We start from the raw sequence: 16,980 nt of genomic DNA on the forward strand, positions 1-16,980 counted from the left end.
TAAGTCATCTTTTTTAGTCACACCCAAGGCACATGGAAGTTCTGGGCCAGGGACCGAATCTGCGCCACAGCAGCAACCTGAGCCACTGCGGTGACAATGCTGGATCCTTAACCCGCTGAACCAGAAGAAATTTCCAAATTGTCCTTTTCATGTGTAAAAAGAACCTGTTGTTAGAACCCGTCCAGAACCCAAGTTTACCGTGTAAGAGGCTCATTCACTGAAACGTGCAGGGAGGTGAAATCCCTACAGGTGGAGAGGAAGCAAACGCAGTTGAACAGAGAGTCAGGTGATGGGGAGGTTTCTGCTGTCACTTGGAATAACATTCAGAAGGTCGGATGTTAGGAACTGCATGCCTGCTCAGATGAGTGACTGCAAGGTGCATGTGGACAGGGAGGCGTGAGGAGAAAACCATGGACGAAGTGGGGAGGGGTAGACGGGCTCCCTCTGCACCCTGTGCTGCCTGCTCATGTGGCGTGTGTTGCTCAAAACCTGGCAGCGCTAGGAGGAGACTGGAGATGCCTGGGTCCTCCACCTATGGGTTTGACGCTCGTCCAAGGGATGGACCAAGGGAAAAGGGCAGACCCTTGGGCTCCACTGAACTTGACCCTGTGAGGGCACAAGCCTTGGTTCCCCTCTTCCTCTTTCATCTCACATCTTCCCTCCTCTTTTCTGTGCATCCTTCCAGAGCCCTCCTCCCACCCAAACACTCACTAGAAGTCAGAGTGGGGCTGTGTAGGGTCACAGGGATCAGTTCCACCCTGGCCTATAGCTGCAGAGAACAGGACTTGTACTGGTTTATTTTATGGGTCAGTTTGACTGAGCCATAGAGTGCCCAGATATTTAGTTATGCATTATCTTGGGTGTGTCTGTGAAGGCGTTTCTAGCTGAGATGAGAATCCGAATGGGTAGATGAGCCAAGCAGAGGGCCTGCCCCAGAGTGGGTGGGCCCCGTCTAATCAGGTGAAGGTCCAGCTAGCCCACTGCCTGACGGCTGAGCTGGGGCTTTGGGCCTCTTCTGCTTCTGGCTTGGGACTTATTGGTTCTCCTGGTTCTCAGGCTTTCGGACTTGGGCTGGAACTACAGCAGTGGCTCCTGTGTACAGATGGCAGATTACAGGAGGTCTCAGCCTCCACGGTCCTGGGAGACTCATAAATCTCTTTGTGTATAGCTCTAGCCTAGCGGTTCGGTTTCTCTGGAGAACCCTGACTATCACAGGACTGCTGTGGAACTGGGGCAGAAAAGAACAGAACAGAGAAAACCAAGACCAGGTTCTGGCCCCTGCTGAGCAAGGTCCTCACGAGTCTCTCTCCGTTTGCTGTTTTGAATTCCAGCCTTTCTTCTGCGGATGTGACATCCTCCGTCATGGCTGAAAGTGCAGGTTAAACTGTAATGCACTCAGTGGCTTCTCCAGGTCTATCCCTGTGTCCTGTCAACAGAGGTCCATGTGGCCTACCTGGTCCACCCCTGTCACTGTGTAGGCATGACCCTTAATGAGGCCAAAAGGCGTCCGGGCTTCAGACTCTGCAGCATTTCTGATCTAAAACACAGAAAGGGCCATGTTCTAAGGCAAAGCTTTCCCACCTGGCCAATCCCTGCTCCGGGCCTGGCCCAGCCCCCTGCCTCCCAGGGGCAGGCCCTGTGCCTGGGTGCATAAAAAGGGTACAGAGGACACCCCTAGTGGCTGGCAGTGACATAGGCCATTCCCAGCCTCTTCCCAGGATGGAGGACCCTCATGCCCAGCTTGGGTGTCATCCGAATTTCATCATTCCCACCCCGTAGCAATAGCAAGAGACAGAGATCCCAGAGGCAGTAAGAAGCATATAACAATACTTCGTGCAATTCCACGTCACAAACTTGAAAACACAGAGGAAATGGGTAATTCACTAGCAATGAGGATTAATTCCCAAGATGAATCCAAGAGGAACACAGAAAACTTGAATTGGTTTCAAAGCATAAATGAGGTAAAATTAAACGCGTGTGTTTGTATGCATAAAGAAATTGGGAAAAAATACTGTTTGATCTCTATCCATGGATATACTTTTTCATGATAGAAAGTGAAAAAAATGGAATTCCTCCTGTGGTGCAGTTGGTTAACGATCTGGCTTGTTTCTGTGGCACTGCTGGTTCGATTCCCAGTCTGGTGCTGTGGGTTGGGGGGTGGGCATTGCCACAGCTGGCGTGTGGGTCACAGATGTGACTTGGATTTGATCCCTAGCCTGGGAACTTCCAGGTGTGGTCAAAAGAGGAAAAGAGGAAAAGAAGAAGGAGGAGAAGGAGGAGGAGACGAAGAGGAAAAAGAAGGAGAAGAAGAAGCAGGGGAGGGGGAGGAGGGGGCAGGGGGCAGGGGGAAAAAAAGGGGAGGGGGAGGAGGAGGAGAAGAAGGAAAAGTAGGGTAAGATTCCAGACAGTAAAATCAGCCAAACCATCCCTTTGAGCATGTACGTGTGTGCATATTCTATGAGCAAGGAGCGAGCTATGAAGGGCACGTGCCAAGTGACATGGGGTGGGCTGGGAGAGGGAGACAGAATTTTCCTCCTATGTATAATCTCGAGATTGTTCCAGCTGATACAACAAGTATGTCTTACCTTCCTAACATGAAAAACATTAAGTACAAATTTTTGTCCTAATTAAAATAAATGTTGCCCTCTCCCCCAGTCTATGGTCCTTCTGTGTGCAGCTTGGGCTCTGACCCAAACCTCTTTCCTAAGACAGTGCCTGGATGCAGAGAAGCCAGAAACTTACATCAATGGAGCAGCCCACCAGCGAGCCCCTCGTCAAGGCCTTCTCTAGAATCTCATAGAAGTTCCCTGGAGCCTCTTTGGTCGTGAAGGTCTCTGCCACACCCCCAGTGAAGTCTTCCATGGCCTCGATGGCACTGCCCCCCTTCAGGGCCTCGTAGCTCCCGTTCAGCCTGCGGGGTCGACAAGAAAACCTGGACACCGCTGCAGGAATCAAAGTGGCCACCAGGTGGCGCTCCTCAGCCAGAGTTTGTCCAGCTTTTCTAAGACCTTGTGGCTGGCCCTGCCTGGGGGTTGTGGACCGAGATGGGAAGTAGGGATGGGGTTTACCTGGAGCTCTGAAGACACGAGAGATGCTGGGAATTCGGTGAGAGGGGCAGTGCCCTGTGGTGGTAAGGAGTATGGACTCTGGTCCCTGAATGGCTGCAGGTTCAAGTCCCGGCTCCCCACGTACATGCTGAGTGATTTAGGGCCACATCACTCAGTGTTCAGTTCCTTAACTTGCAGAAGGGGGCTGTGCTCCTCCCTTAGGTCTGCTGTGAGGTTTAAAGAGCCCCCCCACCCTCGTCACGTGGAACAGGGCCTCGGCACGAAGCTGGTCACCGTATTAGACTGAGAGGGGGCTGGACAGATTTTTTGTGCTTTCTGGTCCCACGCACCCCAGCCCTCTTCTCACAGTCCTCTCTTTTATTAACATGATTTTTTTTCCCTTTCTATGGCCACATTGTCTCCCCTGATAACTGAAATGTGGCCTAACAACAACCAAAAAGTATTTATATGAAAATCTTCCTGAGGAGTTCCCGTCATGGCTCAGTGGTTAACGAATCCAACTAGGAACCATGAGGTTGCGGGTTCGATCCCTGGCCTTGCTTAGTGGGTTAAGGATCTGGTGTTGCTGTGAGCTGTGGCGTAGGTTGCAGATGCGGCTAGGGTCCTGGGTTGCTGTGGCTCCGGCATAGGCCGGCGGCTACAGCTCCAATTCGACCCCTAGCCTGGGAACCTCCATATGCCGTGGGTGCAGCCCTAGAAAAGACAAAAAAAAAAAAAAAAAAGAAAGAAAGAAAGAAAGAAAGAAAATCTTCTTGAAGTTATAAAAAAATCACTATATTATTTTATTTTATTATGGCTTCACCCATGGTATATGGAAGTCCCCTAGCCAAGGACTGAATCTGAGCCCCAGCTGTGCCAACAAAACAATGCCAGGTCTTTTAACCCACTGCTCAGGGCCAGGGAATGAACCCAAGTCTCTGCAGCAACTTGACCCACTGCAGTCCAATTCTTAACCCACTGTGCCACAATGGGAACTCCTATTTTATTTTTATATTTATAGCCGCACTTGCAGTATAGGGAAGTTCCCAGATTAGGGGTGGAATTGGAGCTTGCAGCTGCTGGCCTACACCGCAACCATGGCAACACCAGATCCAAGCCACATCAGTGACCTATGGGCCTCTCCCATCACTTTGAGCCTCTTTAAAAAACAAAAACACCAAAGATTTTCTTCTTAGGAAACCTATTCTTTTACTCTTCCCTCTGAGGCATAGGGCTTACCCATTGAGTCCCACTGGCTGGAGCTCCAGCCTAAGCCTTTGCACAGCTGCAGGGGGAGGAATGCCCTGGGCTGGGCTCTCCAAGAAGAAAGCCCGGCCCAGACCCACTGCCTAGGTGGCCCTGGAGAGGGTCCCCTGAGGTGTCTGGATGGGGCCACTCAGCGACCCAAAGAGCCAGGGCTGTGCCTGGAAGGAAGCACTCCTTTGCCTACCTCAAGCCCATCTGGTGGCACTGAGGGTGTTTGCACAGACCCGGGGTGCGGGGCAGGGGGCAGGGCAGTCACCTCTGGCCCGTCTTTGATGGTTTTAATCCTGTGCTGATGAATTTCTGGGTCCATTTAATTCCTGTTTGCTTTCACATCATTTTGCCACTTGTCTGCCTGACCTGGGGGTGGAAGCATGACCATCCCTCCTGGTCCTGGCTTCTGAGGACAGGGTTCCCATGGCTCAGCCCAGGGGGACTCCCCAGGGAGCTGTGCTGACCTCTGAGCACAGAAATCAGGCTGCTGTGGCTTCTCACTGACGAGGGAACTGCGGCTGACAGCTGAGTGACTGAAATTGGCCATCTCATTTCTACTTTGGAGTTTCTTGGGCTAGTCAAGGACATGGGGATAGAGAGCAGAGGGGTGGCTGCCAGGGGCAGGGGAAGGGGTGGGGAGTTAGTGTTTCCTGGGTGTAGCGTTTCAGTTTTGCAAAATGAAACAGTTCTGGAGGTGGCTGGTGGTGATGGTTGTACAACGTGAATGTACTTAATGCCACTGAACTCTATAGTGAAAACGGTTACCATGATACAGTTTACTACACCTTTTTTAAAAAGTAGGAGTTCCCATTGTGGTCCAGCAGAAATGAACCCAACTAGTATCCATGAGGATACAGGTTCAATCCCTGGCCTCGCTCAGTGAGTTAAGGATCCGGTGTTGCCATGAGCTGTGGTGTCAGTCCCAGGCGCGGCTCAGATCTGGTGTTGCTGTGGCTGTGGTGTAGACAGGCAGCTGTAGCTCTGATTCGACCCCTAGCCTCAGAACTTCCATATGCCATGGATGTGGCCCTAAAAAAAGGCAAAAAATTTTTTAAAAATTTAAAATAAAAGAAGACACATTCTAAAGCAGGGGAAAGTCATGTATGGATATCCATGTGGTTAAGAATCCATATGTGTGTCCATGCATCTGGAATTTCCCTCTGCTTACCCTCCCAGCTCTTCCAAAAGCCAGGTTTGGGACCCAGGGGAAGAAAGGGGACACGTGTCACCATCATGCTCAAGGATGGGCACAGCTAGGCCACGAGAGGAAAACTGTTCTAGCTACTCTTTTTCCACCACATCCCTGTCCAAGCCCCAGCAGATGGGCCGTGGGGAGCTGCACCTGGACACCCAGACCCTCGGTCCCACGCTGCGCAGCAGCTCTACTCTAGGCACAGGCCCGGGGTTGGGTGGGGCGGCAGAGGTGGTTTCCTGGGACCGGGGCCGCAGCGAGGGCACTCACTTGGCGTAGGCTTTCTCCAGCAGGGCGCTCCAGAACTCGTTGTGGTCGGCCGAGTGCAGGAAGACAAGGCGGTCTCTGAAGGTGGGCAGCCGGTCGTCGATCACCACATCCAGCCACTCGCTGTGCTGCCAGAACTGTAGCGTGGGAGGCGGGCTGTGGGGGGTCATGCAGACGGCCAGCCTCCCCCCACCCACCCCCGCGCCCCCGAGATGGTGACCCCTCAGCCTCCCCCGCCTCCGGACCAGGCTGCCCTGTGTGCCAGGAGAACCACTCACGGGTTTTCCTCCACCTGGACCCAGAGCCCAGCTGGCTCAGCAGGGACAGTGGCTGAAGGCTCCGTGTCTCCCCGAAGTCTGAGCACGCAGAATGGGGTCCCCCGTGCACCCTCCTCAGCCTTCAATCAGCTCTTCCGGTGCGGCTCGGATGGGGCACCAGGCGCTCCGCTCACAGCCGGGCCTCCCCCTCCCCTGATCTGACTTCTGACCCGGATGTTACCTCCTTGCCCGGAGGCGGAGCCTCCAAGACAGAGAGAGGCTGAAGTGGGCACATGCCAGATGTGCACACGCAAGAGGCGCGTGACCCCACATACGTGCCCGAATGCGTGTTCTTACACCCTCACATGTATGTGCTTCTAAGTGTGTGTGCCCATATGACCTGTGTGTTTGCACATGAGGGTGCATCTGTGCGTGGGTGTGTGCCCATAATTGCACACGTGCGTGCAACTGAGCGTTTGTGTTTGCACAGGTGCGTGCTGTGCATGTATATGTGTGTGTGCACTTGTGTGTGTGCTCCTTCTCATCCAATTGGCCAGAGAAATAAAAGGGAAGAAGCAGGAGACAGAGGAGGGTGGGCTTCAGTAAGGAGAGTGTTTTAGTTTATGAGACACAATCCAGTTCCCAAGGGGTATAATCATTTTAGACCATGTATGCTTAACTTCCAAAAAATTCCAAATACTAAAACCTCTAACAAATGGACCTCCAGATTTGCCAAGGCAGCTCTCGCGTGAAGGTCCTGAGAGCGTGCACTGCAGAATGTCCGCAAGGCTCTCCTGGTGCCTCCAGGGTTATTCCACGACCTAGTGTGGTTTGCATGTGGTTGGGACTAGCTTTCTTCCAGACAGGGGTGCTTCCTTCCAGGACTGCCAGGCAGCTGGAGAGGCGTCACACTGGGCCCCTAAGAGGTCAGTCCACTGGCCAGAGTCCCCCCTTACCTGGAAATGGAATATCCCAGCATAACCGGGGCCAAAGCTTTGGTTGTGGGGGACAACGCGAGCCAGTGCTTTTTCATTAAGTGTAAGGGAGGCAATGGCAGCCAAGAGCCAGCAGTCCCCTGCAAGATGAAAGCCAGAAATCAGTTTTGGCCGCAGATTCACAAGAAATGGAAAAACGCGAGACCAGAGTGGGTGTGGGGCATTCCAGATGTGGCCACAATTTTTCTGCATTTTAAGAAATGGACGTAGAGTTCCCACTGTGGTGTGGAGGGTTAAGAATCTGACTGCAGTGGCTTGGGTCTCTGTAGAGGTGTGGGTTTGGTCCCCAGCCCAGTGCAGTGGGTTAAAGGTTCCAGCATTGCCATAAAAAAAAAAAAATTGGATAGAATAGCAGCAAATACCTCTGGCCTCCCTTCTGCCTCCCTTCCTGGCTCTTCTCCTCCCCAGTTTATCATAACCGGCTGCCATCGTCATGGCAGTGTTACAGGATATGCTTGCTTGTGTTTCAGACATGAGTTCGTTCCCTTAAACATCAGGGCTGTGAGATCCCAGAGCCTTCCCTTATGGGGTGCAGATGGTGGCGTCAGCCGGGCTGGGTAGCAGCCACCACATAGCTGTACCCAAGCCGGTCTGCAGCACTCGGGCAAGCATCAGAGATAGCCCCATGGTGCCTGGAGGGGACATTTTGGGGACTGATGCCTCCTCCCAACCCAGACTCAGTTTGGTTACAGATAAAGGCAGCTCAGTGGGTATTGGTTTTCAATTATCTTGCATTTTCAGGATGTGTTGACTGATCTGAGTCTTCCAGAAGTGTCTTCGTGTCAACAACATGCAATGAGAGGAAAACACCGAAGTGAGGTCAAAAACCAGATGGTACTTTATCTGTGTCCTACCCGAGTCCCACTGCCTCCATCTGCCTGTGTGGAGCATGTGTTTAGGTGCTGCCCACGACATACGCATGGGCAGTGACCTGGAAGTGTTCAGTTAACCGACAGGGCGGGACCTTTCCCATTTACCCCAGATTGGTTCATTTTCGGCATTTAACACTGCTGCCAATGCGACTCTGAAGCCTGTCCCCCCACCACTCAGCTTGGTCCCCTCGGAGTTCATGTTTCTGGGAAGTACTGTGGCCACTGGACTTGGGGCACCGTCCCCTGACCGCCTCTGGTTGTTGTTGTGGGCAAGAGACTTTCAGAGGGCTGGACAGCATGAAAGCTGCTCTGGAGTCCCTCTGCTTCTGGCTTTCCTGGGAGGAGTCGTCAGTTGCTCTTTGGAGCCTGGCTTCGGGAAGGGGCAGAGGGGAAGGGACAGGGGCTGGAGGCTCTCAGGTCCATTTGTTCTGCAAACTTGACCATGGGCCTGCCAGGTAGCTTTTGGTTCTCAGGTGGCCAGGGCCGGCCTGACTTGGATGAAGTGACCCCCTGCTTCTGGAGGCTGATCCCCAGCCTCTTCTCCAGGTTCTGACATGGCCAACATAGGGGACTGTGCTTCTTCTCCTGGGCTGAGCGTACAGCACCTCATGTCTATTCAGCCAGAAATTCTTTGAGCATTTGAAGAGGGCGATTCAGAAGCCAACGTTATTTCCACAATTCAAACCAAAGGGGAAAACAAGCGGGGTTTGTCTCTGCTGGGCGGGAGTCGATGGGTAGGATGGGCCACCCCAGCTCTGCGCCTAGGCCTGAACCCTTGTGGTTCAGTTTGTCTGTCAGCTAGATGGATGGTGGCATCAAGCAGCCACTAATGGGCAAGGAGCTGGCGACCATGTGGTGTCGTTCTGGTTCTTGATTTGGGTGGCAGGGCCATTTGATGGTGATCCTTCCAAAAGAACCACATGTGGTCCAAACAGTATTGGAGGGAATAGAAGGGTTCCAAAGTAACGTTTATAATTAACCCTCAGCCAGGGTTAAATGTGAGGTTGTGATTCCAGATACATGACTACACCTCTGTGACAAACACAAACTGTGAGAAACAAAGGAGCCTGTGGCATGATTCTCTATTGAAAATGGAAGGGGCCTGCGAGGAGGGCAGGCAGGGGAAGAGGCAGGCAGAGAAACGGAGAAACGAGAGGAGAATCGAAGGGAGGGACAGGCAGATGCCCCTGGAGGATAGGCCTCGGTAAATGAAGGCCAAGCTGACCTTTTAGGAAGGTCAAGTTCTGTTCAGAATGTATAATTGCATCATCTCCCTCTGCGATCTCTCGTGTCCCCCATCTCTGCTGCCAGCTGTCATCTTGATGTTGGGTTTGTGGCTTCAGGTTCTGTGTATCGGGGAGCTTGATCACACAGCACCGAGGGTCCTGCACGGCCCACTTTGACCAACAGATCCCTTGGCTATGAGTGAGATTGCTTCCCTGCTATTTTTTAAGATATTTCTCCCTCTCTCTCTCTTCATAGATAGAAAAGGTAAACCCAGCCCAATTTTGGACTAAATCCTAAAATGTGGGACCCAGTTTACCTGGCTCGGGGGCACTCTCAAGTCAATTGCAGGAAGGGGATTGGTTTGTTGAGGTGGTGGTTGTGGTGCGTGTGTGTGCGCGCAAGTGAGGGGCTCCCCAGAGCATGAGCCCCCAGGAGGCTGGGTGGCCTGATGGTTGAGAGCAAGTCCGGACCCTGCTCATGCATCACTCCTGTGATTTGGGTGAGTTACTTAGCTTCCTTTAGACGTGGTTTCTCACCTGTGCAATTGGGAGGGAGGGCAGTTGGGAAGATGAAATGGGGCAATATGTGCTTAGGTGAGGGCTGGCAGGTGACGAAGTTAATCTGTGCAAGTGTTAGCCTCCTCATGGTCACGGTGTAGGAGAGCCAGGCCGGACACCGGCGATTTCTGTTCTCTGTAAACTCCTGGGCTGTGAGCCCAGACCACGGCCACATACGCCACTGCCCCACCCTCCATCCCAAGAACAAGGGTGCAAGGGGCTGGGAGATCGGACCTGCAGACCGGGGAGGAGGGAGGAGGCAGAGGGGGGTAGCTGTGAGGTTGCCCCAGCCTTGCTCCCGAGGGTTTTCAGGGACCTGGTGTGGCTCCTGCTGACTCCATGGCATGGTGTGTCCAACCCCATCCCCTCCCCTCGTACTTACCAAGCTCCCCCTGGCAAATATCCGTCCTTGTGGCCCCTCCAAGGATGAATTCTGGGTTTTTCACTATTTCCTGGAGGAAGGAGAGTGAGCTTTATTAGAGTGAGCCCCGCCTGTGGTGAGTCTGCAGGATGGAGGAGGCCCAGGGTCCCTCTCCTCTGTCGGAGCAGGGGGCTTTTTTCCTATACTTGATTTTTCCCAGGAAGGAATGAGAGGAGGTGAAAGACCATGACTCTATTCCCCTTTGACCTGTGCTGGGGGGAGGTCCTGCCTTCTGAGCAGCCCCCCCAGGCCACCCTCTGGCCAGATAGACCCCACCCGCGGCTGCACAAGGAACCACGCTCTGAGCCTTCACACTATCGCTTGGGGCCTCAACTAGGAGCCAGGGCTGTGGGTTCAAGTCCCACCTCCACACTTAGGAGCCTTAGGCTTCTGGGCTTCAAGCTCCTCCTCCCAGAATGAAGTAATTCACACACTGCAGGCCAGTGCCCAGGATTAGGCACAAGGTTCTGCTCAACTGCCTCTAGCTTCTTTCTTCTTTTTTTCCCCCTTTTATGGCTGCACCCAAGGCATATGGAAGTTCCCAGTCTAGGGGTTGAATCAGAGGTACAGCTGCCGGCCTACACCACAGCCACAGCAATACAGGGTCCTTAATCTGCGGAGCGAGACCAGGGATCGAACCTGCATCCTCATGGATACTATGGCAGGTTCTTAACCTGCTGAGCCACAACAGGAACTCCTCTTTCTTCTATCTATATGTGAGAGAATATGTGCATATATCTGTTATATTGTTTGATCACAGTACGTTATGTATCCTATTAAATGACACACAATCATGCAGGTGTATGTAATATAATAATATATAGAAAATATAGAGGGATGATATATGAAGCAAAAAGTGTTTGAAAGCAATTATATAAAATTCATATCTTCTTTCCATTTTTTTTTCAGTTGCCCCTATGGCACGCGAAAGTTCCAGGGTCAGAGATCGAACCCCCAGCAGTGACAACGCTGGATCCTTAGCCCACTGCACCACCAGGGAACTCCTCTTCTTTCCCTTTGTTGAGGCACCAGGCTGCATTCCTGGCAGGAGACTATAGCAAAAAGCAAGAGAGAGAAATTCCCTGCTGAATACTGGGGAGAGATCCCGAACAAGTGAACAGATGTACCAGTTCAGGAGGGACAAGTGCCAGGACAGAGTGATGGTGGGGGTGGGGTGTTTTGGCAGCAGCGATCAGGGAGGGCACCTTGGTGACCTGGGAACTGAGGGGCATCAGGTGGCCCTCCAGGGAGGGGAATCGCAAATCAAGAGAAGTGGTTGGGGGTGTCTGTGCACAGGGACACCCCTCAGTTGAACTGGATCTGATGCAAGGGGAATCTCCCCCCTATTTCCAGAGACCAGGACTGGAGGCTACCCCTCCCCACTGACTCTGGGTGGATGCCTGGGGAAGGCTTTGTCCTGAACTATTTTTCTCCAACCCTAGGACCCTGCTTCATCCCTGGTCTGGGTGCTAAAGGGTCAGAGGAAGAGGTAGGAGGAATTCCCAGGACAAAGAACCAAGGTGTAAAATGACAGGGTTCTCTTTGCAGCCTCCAAGGTGTGCCAGCCATGGGTTCATTCATTTAAAAATATCCCAACAGGGAGTTCCCATTGTGGCTCAGCGGTAACGAACCTGAAAACATCCATGAGGATGGAAGTTCCATCCCTGGCCCTGCTCAGCAGGTTAAAGATCTTGTGTTGCCGTGAGCTGCAGTGTAGGTTGTAGACGCGGCTTGGATCCTGCATTGCTGTGGCTGTGGTGTAGGCTGGCAGCTGCAGCTCCAATTTGACCCCTTGCCTGGGAACTTCTATATGCTGCAAGTGTAGCCCTGAAGAGCAAAAACAAAAACAAAAAACAAAAAACTAAAAAAAAAAACCTAAAAAAATAAAACATCCCAGCAAACTCAGCCAGGAGAATTTCTGAATATGGCTGTGCCAATAATGGACCACAAACCCAGGGCCAGCGCAGGGCTGACCGCCATCCTGAACCCCAGTCCTGGAATTCCCACCTCTTTGCAGGCTGTGGGAGTCCTGTCCGTAAATGCGGGCAGCTGCAGGTGAGGGCCTTGCCCGGGAAGATCCTCCCGTGCCTTGCTCTCTCCCCTTTGACCTTGGCTCCCGAGGGCATTTGCACATCTGGGGCCTTGGGGACAAGGGTCACCTGGAACCACAGTCCTGTGACAGGAAGATCAGAGGGGGCTCCACAGACCAGAAGTGACCCCACCCTTCAGCCTGGAGACCTGGGGAGGAAGGCCAGCCTGGGCACCAGTGGTAGTTTTCCTGGAGGACTGGGCGCCAGGCATCCAGGAATGTTTGCTTTTCACCTCGTACCCCATCCGGGGCTCAGCCAAACACACTGACTTTTCTCTATTAAGTATTTAATTTAAAAAAGGAAAAGCCATGTTTCTAACAAGGTCGGAGAGGCTGGACCCTACGACCCACAGCTGTGTGCTGATTCCAGCTGTGCCCAGTGCTAGGCATGTGGGGACACGGGGTGTGGGGGGTGCCCCAGAGCAGGGATGGGCGGTTGGGCCCACACAGGGAGCCCCACTGTACAGGGGGTGATGGCCACATGCCCTGGGGTATGCAGGCAGCCTGGAGTCCAGGCTGGCGGGGTGCGGTGCCTTCAGGAGGCCGTGTGATGTGTTTAGGCTGAGAAGCTGGGAGGGAGAGGGGATTGCATGGCAGAAGCAGGTGGGGGCAGGCAGACAGGGAGTCGGGGAGGAAAGGGTGCCTGAGGCACCAGGAACCGAGGCAGTCAGGCTAGCAGATGGCATCCTGGCTGGGCCCCATCAGGCTGGGAGATGCCCAATCTCTTCACTCAGCTCCTCTTAGCCTGCGGCAGACCCACCCCTGGGTGACCTCACCTTCTCACCCCCACCGAGTGCATTGTTGCCCTGGCTCCTTGAGGGGCAGGACTGGCTGCCTGCACCTCTGTTGTCCCCTGACTGTCCTGGCTCTGCTGGCTCTCCTGTGCCCCGCCCCACCCCAAGCACAGCTGTGTTTGACAAGAAGGTGGGGCAGGCAGGGTGCCCACCCCAGTTCAGTGGACACCGGCGCTGGTGGCTGGAACATGCACCACATGAGCGCCAAACAGAAGTGCAAACCACACTCCAGCCACAGAGGCTGCTGGAGAGACCTTCCCCAACTCTCACCGTTTCCCGGCTGCCCCGGGTCTCCCTCCTGCAGGGGAACATAGATTCCCACCGGCCCCTCACTCCTGATGTCCCAGAGTAGGAGACACACAGAGCGTGTTTCTGGGGGCGAAGACGGGGTGTCTTCTCAGCACAGACAAAGCAAAGGGCAGGACAGATTCTGATGCTGAACCCCCAGGAAGGGCTGCAGCCCAGCTACGATAAATCAAAGCCCTGTCCAGACCTTGGTGGAGAGTGGAAGGGCTCCTGGTATCCAGTCTGCTAGGTGGGGTCCTTGCCCATCACTGGAGACAATACTGAGCAGTGGCAAAGATGAACACCTCCCAGAGCTGGGGTCTGGGTGATGGAATCCCCTGGGGGTCCTGGCAGCAACCTGGGGGCGGGGGGCGGTGTTGGGGGATGCCGCACCCAGGACAGGGTGGCAATAGGGATGGCCTCATGGACTAAGACTGCAGACAGGGAGACGGTTAGGAGGGAAGGGAGTTACTGGAATTTCTCAGAAGAAAAGGCTTGGTTATTCTCTGCAGCCTTGTCAGACTTGGGAAAATACTAGACAAGCAGAAGCTGGTATGTAGACATGTGCTTGTGTGCTTGTGTACGCGCGCGCGCGCGCGCACACACACACACACACACACACACAACACACACGGCCTACAACAGGAAATAGCAAGAAAGAGCTTAACCCTGTGTAAATAACAGCTTATGTGTGCTTTGGGCCCAGCCCTGAAGAGCCCAGAGATTTTGGTGTTTGTTTAAAATAGACGTATTATATAAAAATAAAAAATACAAATAAAACGGAGTTTTCTGATGGCCTAGTGGTTAAGGACTTGGCATTGTCACTGCTGGGATATGGGCTTGATCTCTGGCCCGGGGAACTTTTGCATGCTGTGGGCTCAGCCAAAAATAAATAAACAAATAAATAAAATAGATGTTATGCCTTTTTTTTTTTTTATTTTGTCTTTTTGCCATTTCTTGGGCCTCTCCCGCGGCATATGGAGGTTCCCAGGCTAGGGGTCTAATCGGAGCTGTAGCCGCCAGCCTAAGCCAGAGCCACAGCAACGCAGGATCCACGCCGCGTCTGCAACCCACACCACAGCTCATGGCAACTCCAGATCCCTAACCCACTGAGCAAGGCCAGGGATCAAACCCACAACCTCATGGTTCCTAGTCAGATTCGTTAACCACTGCACCATGACAGGAACTCCTAGATATTATGCTTTTAAAACATGGGCATTATTTAACGTGGGGAGATGGAGAGGTGCCTCTCACAGTGAGAGGAGATCCAGAGCTGCTGGTGATGCTGCTGCAGCCAGGACAGCAGTAAGGCTAACAGCTGCCCCCTGCCCAGTACCTTCTGCCTGCTAGATGACTGTCCTACACTGGCCATTACTATTACCACCTTATGGTGAGGGGACTGGGGCCTGGTAACTTCAGTGATGAGAGCACAGTCACAGGCACATTAGTGGCAGGTGGCACAAACACACAGGCTCTCCCCTTTAGGTCCAGTCCCCCCCTGCCTGGCCCATGGGAGCCGCTCCCAGACCTGGACCCACCCCAGGGGAGGAGAGCCAGCCGGCACCAGGTCAGAGGTCAAGGTTTGACTAATCCAGCATGACAAATATTGACTCCTTATCACACCAGCTGGTGCTGCCTGAGACCATCACTGCCTGGTCAGGGGATACATGGTCTGGGGAGAGAACGCCTGCTTCTCGTGCCCCCTGTGCATCACACACATCCTGAGCGCTTGCTGAGCGAGCTTCTGTACAGGCTGAGCACCCTGGGCTCCGGCCAGAAGCCCTTGAGCACCTGGTGTGCAGCGTCTCAGCATTGGCACAAGGGATTTGGGGGGACTGTCCACCACCCATTTCTGCCTTTTGCCCTTGGGATCTGGTGGGATGTGTCACCTGACACCTCTGGATAGAGCTTTGACCCTCCCATCCTCCCCACCCCGCTTACCACTTGCTGGTGAGACCCTCTCTGACCCTGGGTCCTGGGCTTCAGGTGGCAGGGGGGACCATGGACCTGGGGGAGCAGCCAGATACCTGGGTACCACCCAGAGCATCCTGTGTCCCTGAGCATCAAATGGCACAGCCCATTGGCGGTGGACTTGGCAGGTGCACTTAGTCCAGTTTGTGCACAGCTCCCCCTTCCCAGTCCCCCACACCCCGGGCCACAGAGCCGCACCCCACCCTCATCCGCTGCCCCCACCGCTCTGGGTCTCACTCACCCCTGGCCGTTTCCAAACGAAAGGGATCTGGGGCCTCTCGCTGTAGAAGAGAGACGAGCTATCAGCTGGGAAGTCTGTGTCCTCAAACAGGACGCCCTTCTGCAGGCACGCCCGCCTCAGCTCCTCGAAGCTCTGGCCAGAGGAGTGGGTGATGCGGGCATCCTTGGGGGTGGGGGGCTCCTGAGGCCCGGGGGCCCGGTAGAGGTGAGGCATGGCCAGCAGAGGGTGGGAGGAAGAGTGTGGGTGCTGGTCAAAAAGAGCCAGCGCAGGGCAATGGGCTGAGTGGCCCTTGGCCTCCACCTGCTTTCCTGGGAACCTCCCTGATAGACAGAAATGGGGCACGCCCTAATGGCAAATGGTAAGAGGGCCTCTGCCCTCCTGGGGGCACCTGTGGGCGTGGATGGAGCTCCAAGCCTGGGCCAGTTCTGGGCGGAGGCAGCACCTTGGCTTAATGCACGGGGAGACCCCGTGAGACAGGGTGGCTTTATGGGCAAGAGAGTGAGATGCCAGATTGGTCCACGAGGTGGCAGGCAGCGCTGGCTGTGCTGTGGGGAGAGGGTGACCTTGAGTCACCTCTTAAGCCAGAGACTTGTGGAGTTCTGTAGTCTGAAGGGAGCTGAGTGAATGGCAGTAGTACATGTTGCCTGGACAGCTTTCTCACAGCCTCTCTGATTTAGGTCAGGGTTGGCAAATTCTTTCTGTCAAGAACCAGAAAGTCAATCTTCCCAGCTTGGGGGGCCCTGCAGTCCGTGTTGCAACTATTTAGCTACGGCTTGTAGAATGAAGGCAGCCACTATGCTTCGGGAAGGAAAAAGTGTGGCTGTGTGCCAGTCAGATGCTACTTGTGAAAACAGATGGGGAGCTCCCTGGTAGCCTAGCAGTTAAGGATCTGGTGTGGTCACTGCTAGGGAAAGTGTTTGATCCCTGGCCTGGGAACTTCTGCATGCTGCAGGTGTGGAAAAACAAAAACAAAAACAAAATTTCTATGGCTGTGCCTGGACTTCTAGGGATGAAATAGTTCTTCGGGCTTTCTGAGATGCTCTTTCCAGGTTATAATCCTCAAATTTGGCTCCAATCAAATTTTCCATTTCTTTCTTAGATCAACTAATTTTTTTGTTGACACTAAGCAGCTGCTCTGTCAGTATTTTGGGAGGATCCAAGTGAAAAGAAAACCCAAAATATAACATCTAGCCTCAGGGAATCCTTTGATAAAAAGGAAGTACAAAAGTTGAACTTGGAACAAAAATTAAAAGCCAAATATTTGGAGTTTCCGTCGTGGTGCAGTGGAAACAAATCCAACTAGGAACCATGTGGTTGCAGGTTCAATCCCTGGCCACGCTCAGTGGGTTAAGGATCTGGCATTACCGTGAGCTGCAGTGTAGCTCGCAGATATGGATCGGGTCCTGCGTTGTTGTGGCTGTGGTGTAGGCTGGCAGCTGTAGCTCCAATTTGACCCCTAGCCTGGGAGCCCCCATATGCTCTAAAAAGCAAAAAAAAAAAAAAAAAAA

General features: G+C 53.5%; 1 protein-coding gene across 2 annotated transcripts in view; it reads right to left on the reverse strand.

Annotated features, from left to right (window-relative positions):
- The window catches only part of CAPN9 (calpain 9), a 41,555-nt gene extending 25,634 nt beyond the window's left edge, over positions 1 to 15,921 (reverse strand). Inside the window, exons 1-6 of one of the 2 annotated variants that reach the window (XM_001927215.4) lie at positions 15,473 to 15,918; positions 10,054 to 10,123; positions 6,977 to 7,095; positions 5,767 to 5,900; positions 2,743 to 2,911; positions 1,454 to 1,537 (exon numbers count right to left, since the gene is read on the reverse strand). In XM_001927215.4, the coding sequence (XP_001927250.2) occupies positions 1,454 to 1,537; positions 2,743 to 2,911; positions 5,767 to 5,900; positions 6,977 to 7,095; positions 10,054 to 10,123; positions 15,473 to 15,685 (789 nt within the window). In that variant the 5' untranslated portion in view covers positions 15,686 to 15,918. Of the gene's footprint in view, positions 1 to 1,453; positions 1,538 to 2,742; positions 2,912 to 5,766; positions 5,901 to 6,976; positions 7,096 to 10,053; positions 10,124 to 15,472 lie in introns of both variants that reach the window. The other variant, XM_021073119.1, reaches the window with a different exon arrangement.

The sequence above is a fragment of the Sus scrofa genome, chromosome 14 (assembly GCF_000003025.6).
Source record: "Sus scrofa isolate TJ Tabasco breed Duroc chromosome 14, Sscrofa11.1, whole genome shotgun sequence".
In the NCBI taxonomy this organism is placed as follows: Eukaryota; Metazoa; Chordata; class Mammalia; order Artiodactyla; family Suidae; genus Sus; species Sus scrofa.